The sequence below is a fragment of the Jaculus jaculus genome, chromosome 17 (genome assembly GCF_020740685.1).
Source record: "Jaculus jaculus isolate mJacJac1 chromosome 17, mJacJac1.mat.Y.cur, whole genome shotgun sequence".
Taxonomy (NCBI): domain Eukaryota; kingdom Metazoa; phylum Chordata; class Mammalia; order Rodentia; family Dipodidae; genus Jaculus; species Jaculus jaculus.
The window spans coordinates 19,694,205-19,722,121 of NC_059118.1; the positions used below are offsets into that span (position 1 = coordinate 19,694,205).

General features: G+C 41.2%; 1 protein-coding gene across 2 annotated transcripts in view; it reads right to left on the reverse strand.

Moving 5' to 3' along the window:
• The window catches only part of Dcaf1 (DDB1 and CUL4 associated factor 1), an 86,143-nt gene that overhangs the window by 27,470 nt on the left and 30,756 nt on the right, over positions 1 to 27,917 (reverse strand). For both annotated transcript variants that reach the window (XM_045136333.1, XM_045136334.1), the window contains exons 8-18: positions 27,261 to 27,362; positions 21,612 to 21,770; positions 19,956 to 20,135; positions 18,063 to 18,272; positions 16,143 to 16,312; positions 10,310 to 10,434; positions 6,598 to 7,861; positions 5,619 to 5,817; positions 4,606 to 4,688; positions 4,006 to 4,090; positions 49 to 282 (exon numbers count right to left, since the gene is read on the reverse strand). In XM_045136333.1, the coding sequence (XP_044992268.1) occupies positions 49 to 282; positions 4,006 to 4,090; positions 4,606 to 4,688; positions 5,619 to 5,817; positions 6,598 to 7,861; positions 10,310 to 10,434; positions 16,143 to 16,312; positions 18,063 to 18,272; positions 19,956 to 20,135; positions 21,612 to 21,770; positions 27,261 to 27,362 (2,811 nt within the window). The remainder of the gene's footprint in view (positions 1 to 48; positions 283 to 4,005; positions 4,091 to 4,605; positions 4,689 to 5,618; positions 5,818 to 6,597; positions 7,862 to 10,309; positions 10,435 to 16,142; positions 16,313 to 18,062; positions 18,273 to 19,955; positions 20,136 to 21,611; positions 21,771 to 27,260; positions 27,363 to 27,917) is intronic.

Consider the following 27,917-nt stretch of genomic DNA (forward strand, 5'->3'; position numbering starts at 1 on the left):
ACATAACAAACTAGATAATGGAAAGCAAGACATGGGTGTAAAGGATACAATCTCTGTGTTGATGATGACCTCCAGCCCATTTGGATGGAAAACACCACTGATATTCATGTTGAACTTGTCGAACTTGTGGATCGCCTGTGCAGAGCGGACATCCCACAGGACGCCATCATTTAAGACAAGATCATCTGTAGGATTAAAGGTGGCACAGTTCCTCTTGTAGTTGTTGGCAAGATCTGGGTTAAACAGAGTCAACAGCTTGTTGCCAGTCTGAATATCATAAATCTTTAGAGAAGAAGGGGTAGGAAGAGAAAAAATCAGACCACTGACAAATTTTAAAAATAACTGTGTAAAATGCCTCTCCCATGTTTCCCAAATACCCTCAAGATTATAAAAGTCCTAATATTACATGGTATGGAAAGTAGGAAAATCATACCCATTTAAAAAAGTGCTTTGGTTCTCATTCCAGGTTTGAATAATCCATCTCACACGAGTAATAAAATGAGAAGTTGAACTGCATTAAAGATTTAAACAGCAAAACTTCTTGACAAATAGAAAATGTTTCTAAGATTAAAATGAGGAATTCTCCACATGGATCGTCAATCTATCATTACCCACAGTATATTCCTCAAAGGATACTGTTGGAGAAACACCATCAATGCAATTCCCTTTCCTCCTTAAAAATCTTACATTGTACATATATATTTTAACCCTCTCATATTCAAGTTTCTGATGTCTACAAGGTACAACCCATAAAGAGACCAGACCTTTCCCATCAGTTAAAAATAAAAATTTTTCTGGTATAAAAACAGATAAACGGACAGCACATGGAAACAATCCAGATCGTAGAACAAGACAATTAGCCTGATCTCTTCAAAATTCCATGAAATGAAAATTGGAGAAATGGCTCTTGCCTTTAAACCTTAGTAAGACATTAAGAGCCAAATACAGTATGGCAATCTTGGCTGGAACCTAGTTCAAAAAAAAAAAAAACCTGAAACCAAATACATAGGAAAAATTAAGAAAATTGAGTATGAACTGATATTAAATATTTGGAAATTACCATAATTTTCTTAAATTTTATAACTGTGATTAATAAAGTGTCTTTGTTACTAGGGAACACATGCTATAAAACTTAGAGATAAAATGTCATGAAGATGTTTACAACTTTCTTTCAAATGATACAGAAACACATTTACATAGAAAATATTGCAAAATATTAAAATGACAGTATGGAGAATAAGTATTCTTTCAATTTTTATATACTTCAATGTTTTCTATATATTTTAACATTTTCATTATCTTTTTTTAAGTGATGTTCAAAGCAGGGGGAAAGAAGAGAGAGTATGGAGGCTGGAGAAACGGCTTAGTCAAGTGTCTTTAACCACTGAGCCATCTCCCCAACCCCTCCATTTTCTATATATTTTAACACTTCCATATGACAAATTGAGAGAGGGAAATCCTCTCTAATTTTATCACCCTACATTCTCACCAAGCTCACCCTAAACTTCTGTGCTTTGGTTTTTAGCAAAAACACTTCAAAAATTTCTTCTTGGGCTGGAGGGATGGCTTAGCAGTTAAGGTGTTTGCCTGCAATGCAAAGGACCCTGGTTCAATTCCCCAGGATCCACATTAGCCAGATACACAAGGGGATGCTTGTATCTGGAGTTCGTTTACAGTGGCTGGAGGCCCTGGTGCGCCCATTCTTTCTCTTTCTCTCTCTCCCTCTTTCTCTGTCAAATAAATAAAATACTTAAAAAATCTATCTCAAAAAAAAAAAATCTTCTTACCATTCATCAACCCAATCTAATCAGATGTTTGTGTCACAAGTGTATAAAACTACTTCTTGGCATGGTTAGTAACAACCTCCATATTAGTAAATCAATTTCCCCTTACTTTCTCAGCTCATGCAGCTAATCAAAAGTTTCTGTTGGTCAAACCACCCTTTAAATACTCTCTTCCCATGGCTTATAGGGAATTTCTGGATTTTCTACAGTCACTCCTCTGGTCTTCTTTCCAAGCACCTCCTCACTTGCCAACTTTTGAATGTTGGCATATTTAACTGCCCTGTTCTCACATTCTCTCACTCTGTTCCCCACAATCTCATTTAGGTTCATGTTTCTAAATAAAATCACCATGTGGGGGCTGTAGAGATGCCTCAGCAGTTAAAGGTACTTACTTGCAAAAGCAAATGGCCCAAGTTTGATTAACCAGTACCCACATCAAGCCAGATGCATAAAATCACCATGTGAGTAACTCTCATATTTGTAGTATCTCTCATCTAATACCTTTCTCCTGAACTCCCAATCTATGTTTGTAATTCATTATGAAATGGATGTCTAAAATGATCTCAAATTTCATGAGTCTAAATTCAGCCCTGAGGTTTTGTCCCAGTTGGTTCTCATCACCCACATGAGCCCAGTCCTATCACTACTCTCCAATGTTAGCTGTACACAGTATCCTCCTAACTGGATTATGTGCTCTTATCTTTCTCACAAAAAATACTTTAGGAAATTTACATACAATTGCATATCCAGCATCCTTTCTCACTTGAGAAAAGCCAAAGATCCAAACTACAGGATATGGCCCCTTCCATAATCTCACTGGCCTTCTCTTCTCCTCTCTTCTCCCAAGCTAAAGCTTTTCTCTTCCTTCCTTTCTGCCTTATAACACATTTTCCCCAGATACCTTCATGATAAGTCACATTTTCTTCAGGGCTCTGCTTAAACATCACTGATTCAGTTGATGGTGACTACCCTAGATTAAAAAGAAGTCCCCTCACCCTACCAAGTATTTCCTAACTCTTACCCTGCTTTCATTACTCTGTAATACTTACCACCTAACATACCATGTTTACTTCTTATATTGTCTCCCATCAAGGCTTCCAAAAGGTAGAGGCCTTATTTCATCTAAACTTGGTAAGAACTCAAAAATTATCTGCTTTTAGCTAAGTATGGTGCCCACGCACATAATCCTGTCACTTGGGAGGCTGAGCCAAGAGGATAACAAGTTCAAGGCCATGCAAGGATATGTAGTGAGGCTGAATCTCAAAAAAAAACAAAAAAAAAAAAAACAAAAAAAAACTGCTGTTTGTTACTAGTAATTCTCAAATTGCCAGGTTAAGTTCATATTAAGTTACATTTCCCATGTTACTTATTGCTTGTCTAAGATAAGGCCTTCCTAGTAGCCAGTAGAGCCTCAAACTTACAAACCTGTCTCAGCCTCCCAAATGCTAGGATTACAAGTAACATCTAGTTTCTCCATATAATTTATAACTACTTTAATTTTACTGACTTTGTTGGTTTGTTCTTATTCTTTGAGCCTAGAGCATGCTAGACAACTATGCTACCAATGAACTACATTCCCAGCTACTCTGATCCTTTTTTTAAAAAAATTAATTTATTTGTAAGCAGAGAAAGAGAGACAGATAGGAAGAAAAAGCATGCCAGGGTTTGTGCATCTGGCTTTACGTGGTTAGTGGGGAACTGAACTTGAGTCATTAGGCATTGCAGGCAAACACCTTAACTGCTAAGCCATCTCTCCAGCCCCTTTGAACCCTTTAAAATTTATTCTGAGGAAAGATCTCACTAAATTGCCCAACCTTGCTTTGAACGTGCAATTTTCCTGCCTTGGTCTCTAGAGTTACTGAGATTACAAGCATGCGCCACTGCATCCAGCTCACTAAGAACAGGACTCGGGCTCCCACATTAGCAGATCAAGACACTTCAGTATGGCTGGACATACTGGTGCACGCCTTTAATCCTAGCACTCAGGAGGCAGAGGTAGTAGGATTACTGTGAGTTCAAGGCCATCCTGAGACTACATAGTAAATTCTAGGTCAGGCTGCACTACAGTGAGACCCTACCTCGAAAAACCAAAAAGGGGGGGAGGGGGGAAGAAAGAAAGGAAGGAAGGAAGGAAGGAAGGAGACAGGCAAGCAAGCAAGAGATTTCAGTATGAACAAATGGGTAAAATAAGCTTGGGAGAAGTGGATTCTTCATTACTTACATGGGCGATGTCTCCTTTTGTGCCTATAACCCGATCTTGGGAGTGCTTACTGAACTCAACATAGTGATCTTCTGTGAAGGAATGCCTACAAACAAGAAAACTACTGAAGTGACAGACCTTTAGGACATACCCTTCATCCCAATGAAAATATAGTTAATTCTCAATCTCGTACACAACCTCCTTAACCTGAAAATGCCTGATTCCCAAGAGAAAACAACTGTGCACATTAGCCTACCCAAGCACCCCCAAATAATTAAGGGGAGTTTGATGGTTACAGAAATGGTTACTATGCACATGTGCCTTTGAAATATGCCCAGAAAACATTGCAACTGTCATACATAAACATACTATAATAGTAAATGTGCCATCTTGGGTCTGGTACATAATGGGAATGCAAACACTTTCTAAGAATATCTAGGAATTAAGAAAGATAAAATCTTGTAAAACATGAACATTAAATGAGAGGAAGAAGTTGCCAATAGCTAACATTATTCCTCTTTTCCAAAATACTTACAGTTTAAAATTGGATGAAGAAATGATACACTGGACAAATGAAACACAAAATACAAGACTAGGCTGTAAAAGCAAATAAATACATACTTCATATCAAATACTGATTTCATCCCCCAAAGTGCAGACAAAGGCTGGCTCCAAGTAGCAGATGTCAGCAGCAAGGACCCATCCTAAAAGTAGATCCAAAGTGAATAATCAGGTGTTTACACACATGCAAATGCTGCTGTCTACAATTAGTATCCTAAAATATATGAAAAAGCCAGGTGTGGTAGCGTACGCCTTTAATCCCAGAACTCGGGAGGTAGAGGTAGGAGGATCGCCGTGAGTTCGAGGCCACCCTGAGACTCCATAGTGAATTCCAGGTCAGCAGACCCCACCTCGAAAAATGGAAGAAAAAAAAAGAGTTCAAGGCCACCCTGAGACTACATAGTAAATTCCAGGCCAGCCTGTGCTAGAGTGAGACCCTACCTCAAAAAAAGGAAAAAAAGTCACTGCTGGATCAAAAAGAAAATAAACTCTCTAGAACCAAGAAATACTTGGAAGCCACCAGCACTTAAGTATATGTACCTGTAATGTATTAGAAAATAACTAAAGTTAAGAGAATACTGGGTTAGAGAGATAGCTTAGTGGTTAAGGTGCTTGCCTATAAAGCTGAAGGACTCAGGTTTGATTCCCCAGTACCCACATAAAGCCAGATGCAGTGACTGGAGGCCCTGGTGTGCCCATTCTCTCTCTCCATCTGCCTCTCTCTTTCTCTCAAATTAGGAAATAAATAAATAAAACATTTTTTAAAAAGAGAGAGAATATTAAGTATTCATTAGGGTGGTGGCGTTGGAGAAGAAGTAAAAGATGACCCCTCTTTTTATTCTTGAGACAAGGTCTCACTACGTAGGTCAAGCTGACCTAGAAGTCATTCTGCAGCCCAGATTAGCTTCAAATTTACAACCCTCCTGAGTGTACCACTACATACAGTTAATTTCAGCTGGACTTTTTAGCTGAGGACTCTATGAAAAGAAAGGCCAATAAGTGGGTGAGCCTCCTTTACTCTGGTGAGCAATCTAACTAGAACAATTGGGAGGACCCAGGGAAGGAACCCTTACTCTGGAAGGTTCAAGATGAGTGATGGCTGAGTTGTGACAGTTATAGCTGGCCTCTTCCTGTCCACTAAACACATTGTAGAGCTTCAGCTGCCCTGTACAAGTGCCAAGCATCAAGAACCGCTCCCGAGCTGAGAATGCACAGCAGGTGAAGCCACTCTCGTCTTCATTGGCTTCCCGGAACACTGAAATGGGACGAAATCTAAGCAGAGAGAGAGTATATGACACAAAGAATGAATGTATAACAACCCGGAAATATGTTTTGCTAGAAGAAATGAAAAAAGAAAAAGCATTATGTTTCAAATTATAAATACTTTAAAAAAGAAAAAAAGTGAGTTCTTCTAAAACATTAGTGGTATAAAGTTTAAATGAGGAAAGAATTTGCACTTACAAATCTAAACAGCAAAAACTCCCATGTAAAGCCTATAATCCTGTGATCTGTATGTATGCTTTGTAAGGGGTCAGATGGACCAGCACAAAGACAAGTTTAGCAGCTTAATTAAGAACAGTAGGTTGGGCTGCAGAGATGACTCAGTGGTTAAGGCACTCACTTGCAAAGCCTAAGAACCTAAGCTCAATTCCCAAGACCCACATAAACCAGACACACAAAGTGAAACATGCACCCAGAGTTTGTAAGCAGTGGCTAGAGGCCCTGGCATGCCCATTCTATCTTCCTGCCTCTTTCTCTCACAAATAAATTAGATTGAAAAAAACAAAACAAAACTGTAGGTTAAGTTCTACAAAACATACTGGTTATGATGACCACAAAAGTATTTCAATATACTGCCAAGAATCACAAAAGGAAATTATGACTGGCAAAAGGTAGCACACTTACATAGTTCACATACTACATAAAGTGACAATCAGTGATTCTTCAGGCCAGCAAATTACATTTCTCAACTGATCTCTCAGTTCCAATGCTGCCCACATTGATTTAAATAGAAGAATCATTATAATTTCCAGGGAGGGAGCCTCTCCTTACCTGCTAAAGATAAGGTGCCTATCAAAGCATCCGCCATCCACCCCTCCATATTTTGGAAATGATGCCCTGCGGTTTAGCCTTGAGGTAAAGTTTATTGGGGCTTGCCGCCTCTGTTTTGGCTCAGGGCACTGGTGAGGAGTAAAGAGAGAAAAAGGTGGACAGGTAGCAACTGGGTTCTTGCAGCGAGCATGCTGCTCTCTAAGATATTCTGTGATGATACTGTCCAGCGTAGGTGGGGAAGGAAGATGTCTATCCAGCTGCTTTTTTATGGCTGGGCTTTGACTGTAGGCGCCATGGTCCGACTTCTGCCGCAACACTCTTATTTTCCTGCCATTGCAGGGTGATGGCCTCTCTCTGATAAAACTGATCCTACCAATCAAAGGGGAGTTTCCTGCATAAGATGGGCCAGGCAAAGCTAATGAACCCTGGGGAGGCCGTGGCTGAGGATGGGCTGTAGGGACAGAAGGGGCAGAGGCACCCACAGTAGCATGGCTGCCCAGTCTAGTTGCAATACCATTGGCAATACGAGGGGTCCGAGGAAGGGAGACAGGAGAAGCAGCAGCAGTTACTGGGGTGAAGGCAGAAGAATGAGAGGCAGCAGTCATGGGCAGGTCAGCCTCTTTTGTCAACACAGTAGCTGTCTCTCCAAGCCCTTTAGAAATGAGATGGTTTCGTATCAACAGAAGCAGTTCTTTCTCAGGGAAGGAGATCCTTGACTGGGCAACAACATCTGCTTTCTGCAGTCGTGCCAGAGACACATCAGTCCCAATAAGGAGCGGCTTTCCTGACACCCGCTCAATAAGCTCAGCAGCATATTTGCAGAATTTGACATGATCACTACGCTTGTCCTGCAGCACAGGCTCCTTCATCAGCTGCTGTATTTGACAGCTGCTGAAAAGAGGCAGTTTGCTGATGATCTGCCGAACAGTACTACTGCGAGACAGGCCCACAAGGGCTTTGCAGGCCAGGGCCCGGATCTGGTCTGCATCTGTGATGGGCATCTTGATGGACAGTAAGGACAGAAGCACCTTGATGCCATTATTGGACTGGACCACATTCCACATCTTGGCCAGGGTGTGCTCACTACTCTTGGGGGTCTGAGGCAGCTTTCTCCGAGGAGTTCCAGAGATAAATTTGCCAATACTGGATATTCGGTTATCTGGACCACACACACAATTGATGATAATTTGAAGTGCTGACTTCTGAATTTCAGCATCATGGATAAAAAACTCACCCTCAGCCACTCCCAAAATAATGCTGATACCTGTGAGGAAGAAGAAAAAATATATTATTTCTCATAAAACAAATAACTAGGAGGATCAAAGTCAGTTTTTTAGAGAAATACTGGCACATGCATGTTTACTGCTACACTATTTACAATAGCTAAGCAATATAACCAGCCTACTTGCCCATCAACAGAAGAATGAATAAAGAACGAAAAAGGGACTAGAGAGATGGCTTAGCAGTTATGGCACTTGTCTGCAAAGCCGAAGGCCCCAGGTACAATTCCCCAGTACCCACGTAAGCCAGATGCACAGGGTGGCACAAGCATCTGAAGTTCATTTGCAGTGGCTATAGGCCCTGGCATGCCCATTCCCTCTCTATCCACCTCTCTCTTTTGCAAATCATATTCAGAATCTAAACCATGTTTGTATTACGTGAATGTAGAAGACAAAACCAGGAAGGACAGTACTGAGGAAGTAAGGAACTATAACATATGTTAAGAAAATATAAAAAATTTGTATGCTATGCCAGGCATGATGGCACACACCTTTAATCCAAGCACTTGGGAGGCAGAGGTAGGAGGATCGCCATGAGTTTAAGGCCACCCTGAGACTACATAGTGAATTCCAGGTCATCCTGGGCCAGAGTAAGACACTACCTCAAAAAAAAAAAACAAAAAGGGGCTGGAGAGATGGTTTAGTGGGCTGGAGAGATGGCTTAGTGGTTAAGCACTTGCCTGTGAAGCCTAAGGACCCTGGTTCAAGGCTCGATTCCCCAGGGCCCACGTTAGCCAGATGCACAAGGGGGCGCACGCATCTGGAGTTCGTTTGCAGTGGCTGGAAGCCCTGGCACGCCCATTCTCTGTCTGTCTCTATCTGCCTCTTTCTCTGTCTGTCACTCTTAAATAAATAAATAAACAAAAAAATTTTTTTAAGGGCTGGAGAGATGACTTAGCAGTTAAGCGCTTGCCTGTGAAGCCTAAGGACCCCGGTTCGAGGCTCGGTTCCCCAGGTCCCACGTTAGCCAGATGCACAAGGGGGTGCACACGTCTGGAGTTCGTTTGCAGAGGCTGGAAGCCCTGGCGCTCCCACTCTCTCTCTCTCCCTCTATCTGTCTTTCTCTCTCTGTCTGTCGCCCTCAAATAAATAAATAAATAAATAAATAAAAATACTTTAAAAAAAAATTTTTTTTTAAAAAAAAAAAAGGATGCTAACCAAAAAGTAGGGTTTTTGGTTTTTGGGTTTTTTTTTTTTTTTTTTCTGGCCAGGCATGGTGGTGCATGCCTTTACTCCCAGCACTCAGAAGACAGAGATAAGATGATCACTGTAAGTTTGAGGCAAGGCCAGTCCAGGACTACAGAATGCCAGGTCAGCCTGAAGCTATATAGTGAATTCCAGGTTAGCTTGGGCTAGAGTGAGATCCTACCTCGAAAACAAAAACAGAAGGAAAAACAAACAAACCTCGAACCCCTGGGACCAGACCATGAAAGAGCTGATCATTCCTGAGTCCCTATTCCATATGCCCTAATACACTAACCGAAAAGAAAATAAGGTCAGAGGATAATGCCCAGCCCTTTTTTAATTTTTTTTTTATTTTGAGGCAAGGATAAACTAAGTTGCTCAAGGTGGCTTTGAACTCACTCTAGTCTGGACAGGCTTTGAACTTGTGATCCTCTTACCTCAGCTTCCTAAATAACCAGGATTACAGATCTGTACTACCAGGCACAGCTTAAAAAATTTTAATAACAAGACATAGTTTAAAAAAAAAAAAAAGTGCCTAGGACAGGAGAGATGGCATAGTGGTTAAGGCACTTGCTTGACTGCAAAGCCTAAGGACCCAGGTTCGATTCTCCAGGACCCAAGTAAGCCAGATGCACAAGGTGGGACACATGTCTGGAGTTGTTTACAGTAGTTAGAGGCCCTGTTGCACCCATATTCTCTCTCCCCTCCTTCCCTCCCCCCCCCCCCCGCCTTTCTTTCTTCCTCACACACAAGTAAATAAGTAAATAAATAAAAAGCCAGTGCCTAAACTTTAGGCTTTCTCTCCAGTGGTGTGCCTGAAGATAGATCCACAGTCAATCACTGTTCATCTCACCAACAACCTCATCAGACTACTCTTAATATAGTGGACCTTCACATAGAAGCTTCTTTCCTTTCCGGGTCTCCATTTACTACCCATGTGAATTGCACATGTAACATTAGTTACAAAAATTCCTAAGACTTTTACCCATTATTCCCATAAACTTCTAGTGCAAGATCTAAGTGCAAGAAATTCACATGTACCATTATAGCAGAAATACCTGAACCACACACAAACCCCAAGTTTTATTTGTAACCCTTTCCTATAAAACTGCTACTTATAAGGGACAAACAAACAATGAACCCCTCCTCTGCTATTCTATTATCTCAAAATTAGGTACGTGGGCATTAACAGCAAAGGAAAACAAATTTACATCAAGCAACAACAAAACTGGTAAGGTGCAACCTACCTACAGTGGAAACAGTAGAGCCACCTTCGTCCAATACATCCACTGATTCTGCCAACTGGAGCTGGATTTTTGGTACCACAGTGAGAATAGCCAGGACATCCAGTGCAAAGCGCACAGTGTCGTTCCTGAGTGGAAGAAGAGTTAATGAAATGAAAATCGCAATACAACTACAAGGAGTAATTATTTTAAAAACAAAGAGGTGAAAAGAAAAAAGTAAAAGAAAAGCAAAAAGGGGCTGGAGAGATGGCTCAGGAGTTAATGGTGCTTATTTGTAAAGCCTGATGGCCTGGGTTCGATTCCCGAATTCCCACGTAAAACCAGATGCACAGAGGGGCATGTGCATCTGGAGTTTGTTTGCAGTGAGTGGTAGGAAGCCCTGGTGCATCCCTACTCTTCATCCCCCACTGTCTACCTTTTTCTATCTCTCTCAAGTAAACTAAATAATTTTCTTTAAAAAAAGGGTTGGTCAGCCGGGTATGGTGGCGCACGCCTTTAATCCCAGCACTTGGGAGGCAGAGGTAGAAGGATCGCTGTTGAGTTCAAGGCCACCCTGAGACTACAGAGTTAATTCCAGGTCAGCCTGGACCAGAGTGAGACCCTACCTCAAAGAAATAAAAAAAAAAAAAAAAAAAAAAAAAAGAAAGAAAAGGGTTGTTCAGCTAGAAAAAATCATAGCTAGGGAAATTCAGGTACAGTTGGCTGCTTCTAATACGTTTTTGTGGTTCACTTGTCACTCAAGCTCACCTGCTCGTTCAACTCTCTTTCTTTTAATAGAATTCTAAGTTACTGCTATATAGACAATCAGTTTATGACACATTCTATTATAGATAGGGATAGCCCCAACATACTTATATCCCCAGAACTTAGCCCACAGATGAGTCGACACTTTTGGGCTCTCACCCTTTCCTGACAGGATGCTGTTCTTGCTTACGATTAAGCCTGCCTGCTGTTTCTGTCTTTACTGTAATTCTGATTCCCATACAATAAAGCTTATTGCACACATTCATTAAAAAAGGAAGAGCCAGGCTTGGTGGTGCATGCTTTTAATCCCAGCACTCACGGAGGCAATGGTAGGAGGGTTACCATGAGTTCAAGGCCACCTTGAGACTATATAGTGAATTCTTGATCAGCCTGGGCTAGAATGAGAACCTACCTTGAAAAATAAACAAGAAAAAAAGGCAGGGGGAGGGGAGCTGGAGGGATGGCTTAGCAGTTAAGGCACTTGCCTGAAAAGCCAAAGAACCCTGGTTTGATTCCCCAGGACCCACATAGGCCAGATGCATGAGATGGCACATGCGTCTAGAGTTCGTTTGCAGCAGCTGGAGGCTCTGGCATGCCCATTTTCTCCCTCCCTCCCTCCCTCTCTCTCTCTCTTTCTCTCTCCCCCTTTCTCTCTGTCAAATGAATAATACATATATTATATATATATACATTATATATATAATTATATATATACATATCTATATATATGTATATATACAGAGAGAAAGAACATGCAAGAGAGAGAGAGACGGGGGGAGGGGGGCCTGGAAAGATGGTTTAGTAATTAAGATGCTTGCCTGCCAAGCCAAAAGATCCAGGTTCAATTCCCTAGAACACATGTAACCCAGATGCACCGGGTGATGCATGTGTCTGGAGTTTGTTTACAGTGGCTGAAGGGCCTTGTGTGCCAATTCTCTCCCTCTTCCTCTCCCATTAAAAAAAAAAAATTACCCCCCCCCCAAAAAAAAGACAAAGAAAAAAGAAAGAAGGGTTGGAGACATAGTATAGTGATAGAGAATTTACACTTGAGTAGCATGTGCAAAGTACTGGGTTGGCTTCCCCGCATGGAAGTGGAGGGAGGAAAAACAATTTAATACAATAGGCTAAATAGGCTCATGGGCTTGTTTGTTTGTTTTTTGATGTAGGGTCTTACTCTAGCCCAGGCTGACCTAAATTCATTATGTAGTCTTAGGCTGGTCTCAAACTCACAGAAATCCTCCTACTTCATAAATGTATACATAGTTAAACACCAGCAGCATGAAAACAAAACTGTTAGGAGCACTCAGTAATTTTAAACACGATAAGAGGGTTCTAAGTCCAGGAAGCTTAAAAATGGCTGTTCCACCAGGTGATGTGGCGCACACCTTTAGTCCTAGCACTTGGGAGGCAGAGGTAGGAGGATCACCGTGGGTTCAAGGCCACCCTGAGAATACATAGTGAATTCCAGATCAGCCTGGGCTAGAGTGAAACAAAAATAAAAGAAAATGAATGGCTGTTCCAAAAAAACCCCACTAGACTTACTAACTTGAAATTTAACAAACAAGCAATATTTCCCCAAATAAGTCCATCCTGGATTTCAGACAGTAGGAAGAAACAAAAAGGAGAATAAGAAATGTTAGCCAGCCACGGTGGCACAGACCTTTAATCCCAGCACTCGGAAGGCAGAGGTAGGAGGATCACCATGAATCCGAGGCCACCCTGAGATTACATAGTGAATTCCAGGTCAGCCTGAGCTAGAGTGAGACCCTTGCCTCAGAAAAAAAAAAAAAGAAAGAAAGAAAGAAAGAAAAGAAGAAGAAAGAAAGAAAAGAAATACTGTTCACAGCTGGGTGTGGGGGGTGTATGCCTATAGTTCTAGCACTCCAGAGGCTGAGGCAAAGGATTACAATGTAAAGAACAGCCTAGGCTATGTATCAAGACTATCTCCAAAAACCAGGAGGAAAGGCTGTTTAGCTAGGTCACTGGTAGAGCATTTGCCAGCTTGTATAAGTCCTTGGGTTCTATTCCCAATACTGCAAAAAAAAAAAAAACCACTTGTTTTGATACTTTGTTACTATTTCTCTTCAGACCCCCCACCTTTCCCAAAATCTACCAAATATAGTTTTTCATGTTTTGATTTTGGTTTTGGTTTGTTTTGTTTTGTTTTTCCAGGTAGGGTCTCACTATAGCTCAGCGTGACCTGGAAGGAATTCACTACACAGTCTCAGGCTGGCCTCCAACTCACAACAATCCTCCTATCTCCACCTCCCAAGTGCTGAGATTAAAGGCGTACACCACTACACCCAGCTCCAAATATAGTTAACTTCTCTTTTTCTTTTTTAATACTTTATGTTTATTTATTTATTTGAGAGAGAGAGAGAGAGGGAGAGGGAGAGAATGGGTGTACCAGGGCTTCCAGGCCCTGCAAACAAACTCTAGATACATGTGTCACCTTATACAGCTGGCGTACATGGATAGTGGGGAATTGAACCTGGGCTCTTTGGCTTTGCAGGCAAGTGCCTTAATCACTGAGCCATCTCCCCAGCCCTCTTTATTTCTTTTTTGTAACTCGGGCTCAGTGGATAAAGTTCCTGCAGAACAAGTGTAATAACCAGCATTTAGATTCCTAGCACCCACATAAAATTGCTAGGTGGGCATGTGGCCAGCATGTAATCCTAGAGTTCAGGAGATGGAAACAGAGAATTCCAGGACAAGTTAGATAGCTAGACTACCTTAATCAACAAGCCCTGGGTTCAACTGAGACCCAAAGAAATAAATAACATACAGTGATCAAGAAACACACTTAAGGGCTAGAGATGGCTTAGCAGTTAAGGTGCTTCCTGCAAAGCCAAAGGACCCAGGTTTGATCCCCCAGATTCCACATTAAAGCCAGATGCACAAAGTGCACATGCACCTGAAGTCCCTTTGCAGTTAGTTGCTAGAGGCCCTAGCACACCCATTTTCTATTTCTCTATCTGGCTCTTTCTCCTTCTCTCTCAAATTAATTAATTTTATTTAAAAAGCCAGGCATGGTGGCACACGCCTTCAATCCCAGCACTCGGGAGGCAGAGGTAGGAGGATCGCTGTGAGCCCAAAGCCAGCCTGAGACTACATAGTGCATTTCAGGTCGGCCTGGGTTGCATTGAGACCCTACCCCTAAAAATAAATAAATAAAATAAATAAAATAATTAATAAATAATTATAAATAATAAATTATAAATAAAATAATTATAAATAACAATTAATAAAATAAATAAAACAATTACATAGTTTAAAAAAAAAGAAACACACTTAATATCAACCTCTAGCCTTACACACACAGACACATGTGCACACCATACCCAGAGAAATATGTATGTGCACACACACAAAAACAAAAGAAAAAATTATTTAAAAAAAAGAAAACCTTGCTGTGGGGCTGGGAAGATTGCTTAACAGTTAAGGCACTTGTCTGCAAGGCCAGAGGACCCAGGTTCAATTCCCCAGAACCCATGTAAGCCAGATGTACAGGGTGGCCACATGTGTCTAGAGTCTGTTTGCAGTTGCTGGAGGCCCTGGTGTGCCCATTCTCTCTCCCTCTATCAGCCTCTCTCTCAAATAAATAAATGTCACATCTTAAAAAAAATTTTTAAACTTCCTTCTTTGGGGCTCTAGAGATGGCATAGCAGTTAAAGGCTGGGAAGCCTAAGGGCCTGTGTTCCTCACATAATCCAGATGCATAAAAGCAACGCATGCAATTGGAGTTCGTTTGAAGTGGCTAGAAGCCCTGGCTCGCCCATTCTCTCTGTGTGTCTTCTCACTCAAATAAGTTACATTTTAAAAAAATCTTGGTCTGGAGAGATGGCTTAGCGGTTAAGCGCTTGCCTGTAAAGCCTGAGGACCCCAGTTCGAGGCTCCATTCCCCAGGACCCACGTTAGCCAGATGCACAAGGGGGTGCACGCATCTGGAGTTCATTTGCAGTGGCTGGAAGCCCTGGAGCACCCATTCTCCCTCCCTCCCTCTCTCCCTCCCTCCCTCCCTCCCTCCCTTCCTCCCTCCCTCCCTCTCTTTCTCTCTGTGTCACTCTCAAATAAATAAATAAATAAAAATTTTAAAAAAATCTTGCTTTGGGGCTGGAGAGATGGCTTAGTGGTTAAGCGCTTGCCTGTGAAGCCTGAGGATCCCAGTTCGAGGCTCAATTCCCCAGGACTCACGTTAGCCAGATGCACAAGGGGACGCACGTGTCTGGAGTTGGTTTGCAGTGGCTGGAGGCCCTGGCATGCCCATTCTCTCTCTTTCTCTTTCTTTCTCGCTCTCTCTCTCTGCCTCTTTCTCTCTGTCTGTCACTCTCAAATAAATAAATAAAAATAAACAAATTAAAAAAAGAATCTTGCGTTGGCTGGGTGTGGTGGCACACACCTATAGTCCCAACACTTGGGAGGATGAGGTAGGAGCACTGCTGTGAAGATGGGGCCAGGCTCGGGCTACAAACTGAGCTCCAGGTCAACCTAGACTAGAGTGAAACCCTGCACAAAAAAAAAAAAAACTTTTCTTTTTGCTTTGTTGATCATCAATCATACTGTCTTGGCCTCCAAAGTATCTGAAACTACAAGCACATACCACTGTGCCCAATCAGTGTTACTTTTTTAAATAAATCTATCTCCAACAGAATCCACCCAAAAATCTTAACTAGGATCAGTGACCTTTTCTAAGCTTTGTCCTGTTCCAGTGACTGAACAGGGAAAATCATTACTGTGTTGAATGCAAAGAGCAGATTTTATATAAAGACAAACATTCTATGACTATCAGGTAGAAGCAAGATATTTAAAGCCCAAGTACCAAGCCTCAAGACAGGACTTTAACCCTAGCTCTACAATTAAGACAAGCAAATTATGTACCTTCACTAGTCTTTGATTACTGTGCAATGTTGATAAACAAGACCATATGTAAGAAAAAATATCCTTATAAGTTAAAAATACATTTTCATGTTTAACCTGATTTCTCAGATTCAGTTGTTAAGCATAAACCATATGCTTAAGAAAACCAAACCAACATCAACATTAGCAAAAACAAAAAGCAGGATTGAACTTCATTCAAAACCTCTAGTCCCACCTTGCGTAATAGGTTTTCCAATTGCAGGCAATAGAGATAAGCTGCAACAAGAGTTGAACACAAGAAAGTTTGAGGAAGACTTCAGCTGGTTCCCAATATAGCTGAGCAGGGCCATATTCTATCAAAAACTCCATCATTTCCACAATCTGCTCATGAGTATATGAACATGCCTATAAGGAGATACATACATTAATGATTATTATTATTATACACAATTTTATCATTTGCCTGATATTTTCTCACACACAGCTCACTGGCTAGTGGATTTTCTATTTTGTTTTGTTGTTGTTGCTGAGGTGATACTCCTACCTCAGCTTGCCAAGGGCTGAGGCTGCAGATTGTGCACCACCAAGTCTGGCTGCTCAATGAGTTTTAATAATGAATTTCAAATTCCACAACTCTCCCCTCCACCCCCAGGTGGGGTCTCTAACCCCGGCTGACCTGGAATTCACTATGGAGTCTCAGAGTAGACTCAAACTCAGGGCAATCTTCATACCTTTGCCTCGTAAGTACTGCGATTACAGGTGTGCACTATCGTGCCCTGCTCACTTTTTATTTCATTTCATTTTATTTTTTTATTTGAGAGAGGGAAAGAGGCAGAGCGAGAGAGGGAGAGAGAATGGGTGTGCCAGGGCTTCCAGCCACTGCAAATGAACTTGATTCATGTGGCCCCTTCTGCATCTGGCTTATATGGGTCCTGGGGAATCGAACCAAAGTCCTTTGGCTTTGCAGACAAGCACCTTAACTGCTAAGCCATCTCTCCAGCCCACAACTCTTTAAAATATTATTTATTTATTTGCAAGCACAGAGAGACAAAGAGAAAAGAGACAGGGAGAGAGAATGGGCATGCCAGGGCCACCAGCCACTGCAAACGAACTACAGAAACATACAGCACATTGCGTATCTTGCTTTACATTGGCACCAGGGAATTAAACCTGGGTCATTAGGCTTTAGAGGCAAGTGCCTTAACCACTAAGCCATCTCTCCAGCTCATGAGCCAATAGTTCATATGCAGAACCATGAATACATAGTATTTTGTTAATAAAAAAGATTTTTTGCATATATATTTCATTTAGTACTTTAAGTAATGAAAGAAGCACCAAGTAAAGTATCATCTTTTTTTTTTTTTTTTTTTTTTTTTTTGAGGTAGGGTCTCACTCTAACCCAGGCTGACCTGGAATTCACTATGTAGTCTCAGGCTGGCCTCGAACTCACAGCGATCCTCCTACCTCTGCCTCCCGAGTGCTGGGATAAAAGGCATGTGCCACCACACTCAGCCTGTGATTTTTGAAACATGCAGATAGTGCTCTTGGTCCTAAAACATATCAAATAAATTCCAAAATGATAGAAGACTAGAGTTACAGACACACCATTTCAAAAATGAAATTCCGCACAGGAGGCAGGATATTTAGCACTTTTTTTTTTTTTTTTTTTGGAGGTAGGATTTCACTCTAGTCCAGGCTGACCTGGAATTCACTATGTGGTCTCAGGGTGGCCTCGAACTCACAGTGATCCTCCTACCTCTGCCTCCCAAGTGCTGGGATTAAAGGCGTGCGCCACCATGCCCGGCTTAATACTTTTTATAGAAGAAAGATCATTACACATTCATCAATTCATTTGTTAGTTCTATTATGCCAGAACAACCACATGTGGACATAAAAAAAAGTCCTTGAAATTCACCTATTACATCCACTTTCAATTTTTCTGCTTCTAAGTAAAATCTAAAATATATACAAACAGACATGCTATTGATCTAAATATGAATTTCAAGGCTAGAGATGCTGAACTTTTAAGACTGTGTCCTGGACCTGGAATGTAGCTCAGTGGTACAGTACTTACCTAGTGTGTCTGAGGTCCTGAATATCACCTCCAACACAACAAAGAATAAATGCATACGTGTAAATGACCACACCAACTTACCTTGTATGGAGGTTGAGGGTGAACAAGAATGCCACCTTCAGTCCTCTGAAGTGACTGCTTCACTTGTTCCAATTTAATAGCCAGGTGGGCCTCAAAATACTTGCGCAGGGCCATACAGGTATGTTTCCCAGTTTGACGGCTGGCAAATATTTCATCATCACTCAAAAGAGCACCTTGATCCTCCAAATTTAAAATCTCCAAAGTGCTAATCTATTAGTAAATAGGTACAAGATTAGGGAGGAAATGAGGAAAGGACATGCAGGAAGACAAAAGTAAAAGGATAATGAAAAAGAGAAGAGAGTTTGGTAAATGTTTATGTTCAACAAGACTGACCAACATTAAAGTATAGTAGTCACATAAAACTGAAAATATGACAGCATTAATCATAATATATAAAAATATGTATGTACGTAAAATGTAAAAAAAAAATATATGTAAAACTATATATAGGACCAGCCTGAGCTATAGAGTTCCAATTCTCAAAACAAAAAATATGCAAAAAATGCTCAAAATTCCAATCAGAAACTTTCCTCCAGCTGAGCAGGGTAATGCACACCTATAATCCCAGAACTTGGGAGGTAAAACCAATTCAAGATCATCTTTGGCTATATGAGTTTTGAGGCTAGCCTGAGTTAATGAGAACTTATCTCAAAATTCTAAAACAAAGGGCTTCAGAGATGGCTTAGTGGTTAAGGCGCTTGCCTGCAAAATGTAAGGACCCAGATTTGATTTCCCAAGGCTCATGTCAGCCACATGCACAAGGTGGCAAATGTGTCAGTTCATTTGCTGAGGTTAAAGGCACCAGGCTCACCTATTCTCTCTATCTGCCTCTTTCTTTCTCTCAATTAAATAAATAAATAATTTTTTTTGGGGGGGGGAGTTTCAAGGTAGGATCTCGCTGTAGCCCAGGCTGACCTGGAATTCACAAAGTAGTCTCAGGGTGGCCGCGAACTCAGCAATACTCCTACCTCTGCCTCCTGGGTGCTCGGATTAAAGTCATAAGAAAAAATTCAAAAAGAAGCCTCTCGGTGCCAAACCTAAGCCTGTGGATGATGCTCAGGAAGCCATTGTGGAGAAATCAGTGCTGCAGAGTACCAGAGAACAGTGACCACTGCTGACAGTTTGGCTCTGGTTTATACTTACTTGATTTTGTGAGACCCAGAATTTGGAATCATGGCTAGCTAGCATTCACTGTACAGCTCTGACTGACCTGTAAATTAGGATCCTCCTGCCTCAGTACTGAGATTACCTGTGTGTGCAATCACATTTGGTTCTGCCTGAAGTTGTGGCTCTCAGTGAGGAAGGTGGGTCAGCAGCAGGGCTGGGGAGATCTTGGCCACCCAGCAGCTGGGCTTTTTCAGCAGTAGAACACAGTGCTACCTACCTTCCAAAGCCAATAGTTTTGTTATTGAATTGCTCTGGTCAGGTGTCTGCTTTGGTTCTTTTTTTTTTTGCAGTAAGGTCTCCCTCTAGCCCAGGCTGACCTGGAATTTACTATGTAGTCTGCCTCCAACTCACAGTAATCCTCCTACCTCTGCCTCCCAAGTGGTAAGATTAAAGGCATGTACCACTACACAGAGCTGGTTCTTTATGCAGCAATCTGTACCCTTTGACAAAAGCTGTGCTCACTTTATGTGCATTTTGGTATGTCTTTAATAAACAAAAAATGGCTTCTGTGTTTGTGCTACAAAATATGGCATTGAAGGCAGAGGGCACTCAATGAGATACTGAGCAGTCATGCTGTCATGCCAGGGTCAATAAAGGTCTCAGAAAATGACTTTAAAGAAAAAAAAAATTCAAAAAGAACTTCCTGTCCTCAGTACAGTATCCTCCAGGAAAACCAACACAAGCAGGACCTCTACTCCTATTCGAAAGCCAACATAAGAACCTCACCAAGTTCACCAGACGACGAAGGCCATCGTAGCGGTCAAAGAGTTCCAAGACAGCTCGGAATGAGAAGCAAATTGAGAAAAACATGGTTGCATGGCAGCATCCCGAGGCATGGGAGCACTCCATCAGCCACAGGGTATAGTTCACCACATCAGACAGAACATTGTGGGGATGCATGCAAACCTGCAAAAAATAAAAATCTTCATTTCAGGCAAAGGAATCTTTGAAAGGGAGGAAAAATTCAGATACAATTATAGAATACAAGTCATTCTAAGTTTAAAGTTTAAGAGAGAATTGCAACTTAGAACACAATGCTTTCCAAACCTGAAAATACTCAAATATTAAAATTTTCAGGTTTAACATATACTTGGTGCCAACAAATATATCATTTAATTCTCCCATATGGATCTATTACATAATAGGTTTTCACTTAACAGATAAGAAAAAGGCTCAAAGTGATGAAAGTGGCTAAGCTTACTGCTACTAAGCTACAAGTATAGAATCCACTGACTCACTGATTCACTTGTGTCCATTTTGGTATCTGCTATCGGTTAAACAATTAATGAATCTTAGCCACAGATTTTGTATATACACACAGATTTACTATTCTCAAAAAAATACTAATCCTAGCCGGGCATGATGGCACACTCCTTTAATCCCAGCACTCAGGAGGCAGAGGTGGGAGGAGCGCCATGAGTTCGAGGTCAGCCTGAGACTACATAGTGAATTCCAGGTCAGCCTGGGCTTGAGTGAGACCCTACCTCAAAAAAAAAAAAAAAAAAAAGTAGTAATCCTCACATAATGTTGAACTCAAAAGGGGAGATTTTTAAGTTTCAAATGATTATCATAATAAATAAGCACAAAGCTGAAGACACAAGTGACAAGATGACCAAGGGGAACCATTACTTTTCAAATATAGAACCCACTTACACTTTTTTTGTTTTGTTATGTTTTGTTTGTTTTCTCAAGGTAGGGACTCACTCTAGCTCAGGCTGACCTGGAATTCATTATGTAGTCTCAGGGTGGCCTCAAACTCACGGTGATCCTCCTACCTCTGCCTCCCCAGTTCTGAGCTCAATCTTATACTTTTGAAATACTATAAAGACTACACATTCATGGTCTTCTCACGTTTCACTAGAATTTAATCTTTTCACTATTCATTTCTTCTTATCCAAATAGTCTGTGAATGTGTTCTTTTGAAGAGTTATCTCGGGCTGGATAGATGGCTCAGCAGTTAAGGTGCTTGCCTGCAAAGCCTAAGGACTCAGGTTTTATTCCCCAGAACCCACAAAAGCCAAATGCACAATGTAGCATTTGCATCTGGGGTTCATTTGCAGTGACTACTGGCTCTGGTACTCCCATTCTCTATCTGCTTCCTCTCCCTCAAAATAAATAAATAAACCAGGCACCTTTAATCCCAAACTCACTGCACATGAAAGGCAGAGGTAGGAGGATCACCGTGAGTTTGAGGCCACCCTGAGACTACATAGTGAATTCCAGGTCAGCCTGAACTAGAGTGAGACCCTACCTCAAAAAAAAGGAAAAAAAAAAAAAAAACCAGCAAAAATAAATAAATATAAAATAAGTAAAATAAAATGTAATAAAAAAAGATATCTCCATCTAATCCCATTCCCGTATACCTGAACAAACTCTACTTACTCTCTCCATAGCATCTTGGTTGTAGGACAGATAATACAAGCACATGGATACACCAGTTGCAGCCATAGAAGGACGAGGAATTTCCAGTAATTTCTGCACTCCACCATGTGCAACAAATTCTGTGGCAAATTTGTTATGGAGCAGGAGAGATGCTAGGTGCTAAACAACAAAGTCTTGTGTTACCATGGAATATTCTAAAAGCATCTCAAATCTCATTAACATAACAAAGCAATGCAAAACTGCTAAAGCTGGACACTGTGGCACACACCTCTAATCCCCGCAGAGGTAGGAGGATCACTGTGAGTTAGAGGCCACACTGAGACTACGTAGTGAATTCCAGGTCAGCCTGAGCCAGAGAGAGACCCTACAACAACAACAACAACAACAACAAAAAACCTGCTAAGAAGAGTTCTCAAAATAGACAAAATCATCCTTTCACAAAAGCAAAACCAGTAATCATTTAAGGAAAACAAGACAATAAAGACAAGGAAAAAGCACCCTAAAAAAAGAAATCTGTATTTCTTTGCCTTCCTAACACCAAAGCTTTGGTCTTTGAAGACCTTGGAGCTGGGAGTTGGCAGGAGGTGCTAACCTAGGGCCTTGTGGAACATGTATCTATTTCACTAGTGGAACAATAGCCTCTGCACACCAAAGGTTAAAAGCAAGAAATAAAACTGTGCACAATGGCATACACCTTTAATCCCAGCACTGAGGAGGTTGAGGTAGAAGGACTATTTCGAGTTTGAGTCCAGCATAGGGTTATAGAGGCGCCTTGCCTCATGGTAGGAGTAGGGAAAAGAAGCACGTCTACAGGTTGTATTCTTTATCACAGCCCAGCCCATTACCCCTCAGTGTACTTAATAAGCCTGAGTTACTTTCCTAAAATGTATAGAGGTCTCTATGTTCTGCCAAGGTGTAAGGAGTCCCAGCTACATATTCCTGCTATCATGGAACTGCCATGCCTTCCCCTACAAGATAAACTATACTAGCCCTTCAATCAGAAGGCCAAAATGAAACCTTTCTCCATTAAAAATTAACATTTCTAAGGCTGGAGAGACGGCTGAGTTGCTAAGTGCTTACCTATGAAGCCTAAGGACCCCGGTTAGAGGCTTAATTCCCCAGGACCCATGTTAACCAGATGCAAAAGAGGTCACTAGCACGCCCACTCTTTCTCTCTCTCTTTCTTTCTCTCTCTCTCTCTCTCTCTCTGTCTGTCACTCTCAAATAAATAAATAAAATATGAAAAAAATATTTTAAAAAATTTTTAAAAAAATAAATTAACATTTCTAGCCAGGTGTGGTAGTGCATACCTTCAATCCCGGCACTCGGGAGGCAGAGGTAGGAGGACTGCCGTGAGTTCAAGGCCACCTTGAGACTCCAGAGTGAATTCCAGGTCAGCCTGGGCTAGAGTGAGACCTTACCTCGAAAAACCAGAAAAAAAACAATTAACATTTCTAAACTAAAAAAGGGGGAAGCTGGAAAGATGGCTCAGTAGTGAAAGGCATTTATGTTTGCAATGTCTGACAGCCCACGTTCAGCTCCCCAGCACTCACAGAAAGCCAGATGCACAAACATGGCCCAAGTGACTGAAGTTCATTTGTAGTGGCAGAAGGCCTTGGTGATCCCATAGTATGCCTATACTCATTCACTCTCCCTGTGTCTGCCTGTAACTCTTACTTAAATAAAGAAAAAAATATTTTTTATTTATTTATTTGAGAAAGAGGGAGGAAGAGGCAGAGACAAAAAGAGAATGCGTACACTAGGGCCTCCAGCCACCACAAATTAACTCCAAACGCATAAGCCACCTTGTGCATCTGGCCAACGCAGGTCCTGGGTAATCAAAGTGGAGTCTTTAGGCTTTGCAGGTAAACGCCTTAACCACTAAGCTATTTCCCCAGCCCAAGAGAAATATTTTTTTTATTGAAGGGGTGGCTACATGTGGTGGCACAATCCTGTAATCCCAGGCAATAACTAGGCTGAGGACCACAAGTTCACAAGTTCAAGGCCAGCATGGGCAACTTAGCCAGACTCTATCTCAAAAACTATTTTTGTTGTTGTTGTTTTGTTTTTTTTTGTTGTTTTTTAAATATTTTTATTTATTTATTTGAGAGCGACAGACACAGAGAGAAAGACAGATAGAGGGAGAGAGAGAGAATGGGCGCGCCAGGGCTTCTAGCCTCTGCAAACGAACTCCAGACGCATGCGCCCCTTGTGCATCTGGCTAACGTGGGACCTGGGGAACCGAGCCTCGAACCGGGGTTCTTAGGCTTCACAGGCAAGCGCTTAACCGTTAAGCCATCTCTACAGCCCCCTGTAGTTTTGTTTTTTAAGGTAGGGTTTTACTCTAGCCCAGGCTGACCTGGAATTCACTATGTAGTCTCAGAGTGGCCTTAAACTCACGGCAATCCTCCTACCTCTGCCTCCCAAGTGCTAGGCTTAAAGATGTGTGCCGCCATGCCCAACTTCAAAAATAAACTGTTAAGAAGATTGAGAGGGGTGGAAATGCAGGTAGAGTGCTTACCATTAAGCCCCTCCCCCACACAGATAAATACTGCTACACAGTGTAATCTTACAACCATTTCAAAACTAATATATATATATTTACAACTAATTAGAAAATTCTAAATAGATCTTTAACTTTTCTATCATGTATTTTTTAAAGACAGGGTCTCACCAAGTAGCTTGGGCTGCCCATAAACCCACAGGATTCCTCTTGCCCCCACCTCCCCAGTGCTAAGGTTACACTACTACAATACCCAGTTAAAAACTGTGTGTGTGTGTGTGTGTGTGTGTGTGTGTGTGTGTGTGTTTCAAGGTAGGGTCTCACATTAGCCCAAGCCGATCTGGAATTCATTATGTAATTTAAGGGTGGCCTTGAGCTCCTGGCACTCCTTTTAGCTCTGTCTCCCAAATTCTGGGATTAAAGGCATGTGTCATCATGCCCAGCTCCAGTTAAATTTTAAGTTTTGTTAGTTTCCTGCTCAATTCCCATTAGCCTATCTGTATGAAACTAACCTCCTGTATAATTTTAAGGGCAAGGAATACAAGGCAAGCAAAAAGTTGCTTGATTCTGGCCAAGTGTGATGGCTCATGCCTTCAATCGCAGCATTTGAGAAGCAGAGGCAGAGGCAGGAGGATTGCTGAGTCCGAGGCCACCCTGAGACTACTTAGTGAATTCCAGGTCATCCTGGGCTAAAGTAAGACCCTATTTCAAAAAAAAAAAAAACTATTATCACATCTGGGCATGGTTGTGCATACACCTTTAATAATCTCAGCACTCGGGAGGCAGAGATAAGAGGATTGCTGTTAGTTCAAGGCCACCCTGAGACTACATAGTGAATTCCAGGTCAGCCTCGACTAGAACAAAACCCTACCTTGAAAAACCAAAAAAAAAAAAAAAAAAAAAGTGGCTTGATTCTGAACCCAAATCAACATGGGCAGGGCACCAGGAGAACTAGAGCTCCCCCTCCTGTTCCAGGAATAGACAACATAGGTTTGCTATTACAAAATTTTATAGTTGAGCAAATTTTGCCAAGGTCAAAGGCACAAACAGCACAAAACACCCTCTCCAGAAGTCCTCTAAATACACAGAGTTGGACTTATTCTTATATATAATTTAATCCTTATTATCCTATTTTTGTTACATAAGTCTCCACCATACTTCCATCCAATTTTACCTCAAATATTAGCTTAACCAGGTGTGGGTTGCTTATAATACTTAGGTTATATAAATATTTTTTTAACATCACAACTGTATAGCACAATTTCACTCCCACAATAGTAGGTAGGAAGACAACATCTACTTCTTCTACCACTTGAGTCTTCTTTTTGAACAAAATGTCACATTCAGCTTTCTAGAACTTCCACCCTCAGTACTTGGGAAGCCAGGGCCCAAGCACTTTACCACTGAGCTAAGACCCCAGCCTCTGAATAAAAAGAATCTCAGGGGCTGGAGAGAAGGCTTAGCAGTTAAGGCATTTGCCTGTGAAGCCAAGGGACCCAGGATCAATTCCCCAGGACCAACATAAGCCAGATGCACAAGAGGCACATGCATTTGGAGTTCTTTTGCAGTGGCTACAGGCCCTGGCATACCTGTTCTTTCTCTCTCTCTCTGCTTGCAAATAAATAAATTAAATTTTTAAAAAATCTCAAGCCTGGAGTGGTGGTGCATGCCTGTAATCCCAGCAATTGGGAGCCAGAGGTAGAAGCACCTTGAGTTCAAGGCTATCGTCAGACTACATGGTGAATTCCAGGTCAGCCTGGGCTAGATAGCGAGACCCTACCTCGAAAAAAAAATTTTTTTTTAAATTGTCTTGGGCTGGAGAGATGACTTAGCAGTTAAGGCTCTTGCCTGCGGAGCTAAAGGACCCTGGTTCGACTCCCCATTACCCACATAAAGCCAGATGCACAAGGTGGCGCATGCATCTGGAGTTCATTTACAATGGCAGAATACCCTGGCACGCCCATTCTCTTTCTCTCTGCCTCTTTCTCTCTCTCTTAAATAAATACATAATAATAAACTGTCTCAGATTTGTGTTTTGATATATGAAATGAAAGTGAACATCAAAATTGTTTATACAGAAATAAGTCTATGTTGTGCATAGTTGGATATACTTAGGAAAAAAAAACCTTGAGTTTTCATCCATATTTCATATTTTTCTCCCTTACATTACTTTCACAAGAACAGCTGGATGTTAATATCTATTGTAATTCCAAACAAAAGCAAATGTCTCAGTCTTTTTCTACTGTATCCTATTCAAGAACAAATATTGTATCTGAAATCGCTATCTCTGGTGCACTGGATACAACTCTAATCTCTAGCTTCACTCTACTGTTCAATGTATGACCACTGAATACACGCTTTAAACACACACAAAATACACCTTGCATATTACTCCAATTCTGCCTGACCTCGTCCAAACATAAAATTTCTATGGACCAGAAGGCAAATTTATACGTCAATACACTTTGTAATAGTAGAGTCTGATCAACAGGACAGTGGTGACATGCAGGTGAATTTAACCAAAATTAAAAGTTCAAGCCAGGCATGGTGGCACACACAGCACTCAGGAGGCAGAGGTAGAAGGATTGCCATGAGTTTGAGGCCACCCTGAGACTACATGGTGAATTCCAGGTCAGTGGGGGAGCTACAGCAAGATCCTACCTCGAAAAAAAAAAGTTCAAGCCTTGCATGGTGACGCATGCCTTTAATCCCAGTACTCAGGAGGCAGAGGTAGGAGGATTGCCATAAATTCAAGGCCATCCTAAATCTACATAATGAATTCCAGGTCAGCCTGGGCTACAGGGAGATCTTACCTCGAAAAACCAAAAAAAAAAAAAAAAAGGCCAAAGCCAGTTTGTGGTGACTCATAAATATATAAAATCTCAGTTGAAGCAGGAAGATTGCTACAAGTTTAAGAACCTAGGCTAATGAGTCCTTAGCCAGCTTTTGTTACAAACTAAGACTCTGTCTCAAAAATAAATAAAGAAAAAATTAGTGACCCAGAAGCACAATCTACATTTCAAATGCAGAAAAGTTACATATGACCAACCAGTTCCCAATTTTCCAACTGTATTAAATATCAGAGTTTTATAAAACATGGCTACCAATAAAATGCTCAATGACCTAATATTTTTAAGAACATTTACCTTAAGTGCTTCAAATGTAAGGAGGACATCATTGGTCTGTTTTAGATCAATATAAAACATCATCAACTCTCGTGATCCAAGTTGCATAAATATAGGAAGTAACTGAAATGATGACCAAAAATAAGACTTAATGGCTTTCATTTTTACATATTCACTGTTATAGTTTATGAAGCCAGAATACTAAAGAAAAGAAGTACTCCCCCCATGAAGAATATGTTCATACATTCACGTCATATGTTCATCCCAATGCACTTTGATCAAGCCAACCTTTTCAGAAGTGATTTTTAAATAAGAGAGACTAATTGAGAGGAGGAGGTGATATAATGGAGGGTAGAGTTGCAAACGGCAAAGTAAGGGGGAGGAGATTTATCATGGTTCATTGTCTATAATTAAGGAAGTTGCCAATAAAAAAAAAAAACTTTAATGAAAAAAAGTGATTTTTGTTTTGTTTTGTTTTGTTTTGTTTTTCAAGGCAGGGTTTTGCTCTAGCCCAGGCTGACCGAGAATTCATTACGTAATCCTCAGGCTGGCCTCGAACTCATGGCAAGTCTCCTACCTCTGCTGCTCCAACTGCTGAGATTAAAGGCATGTGCTACCACACCCAGCCAGAAGTGATATTTGTAAGACCTTACAAGTTTGAGATGAAGAAATTTCAGG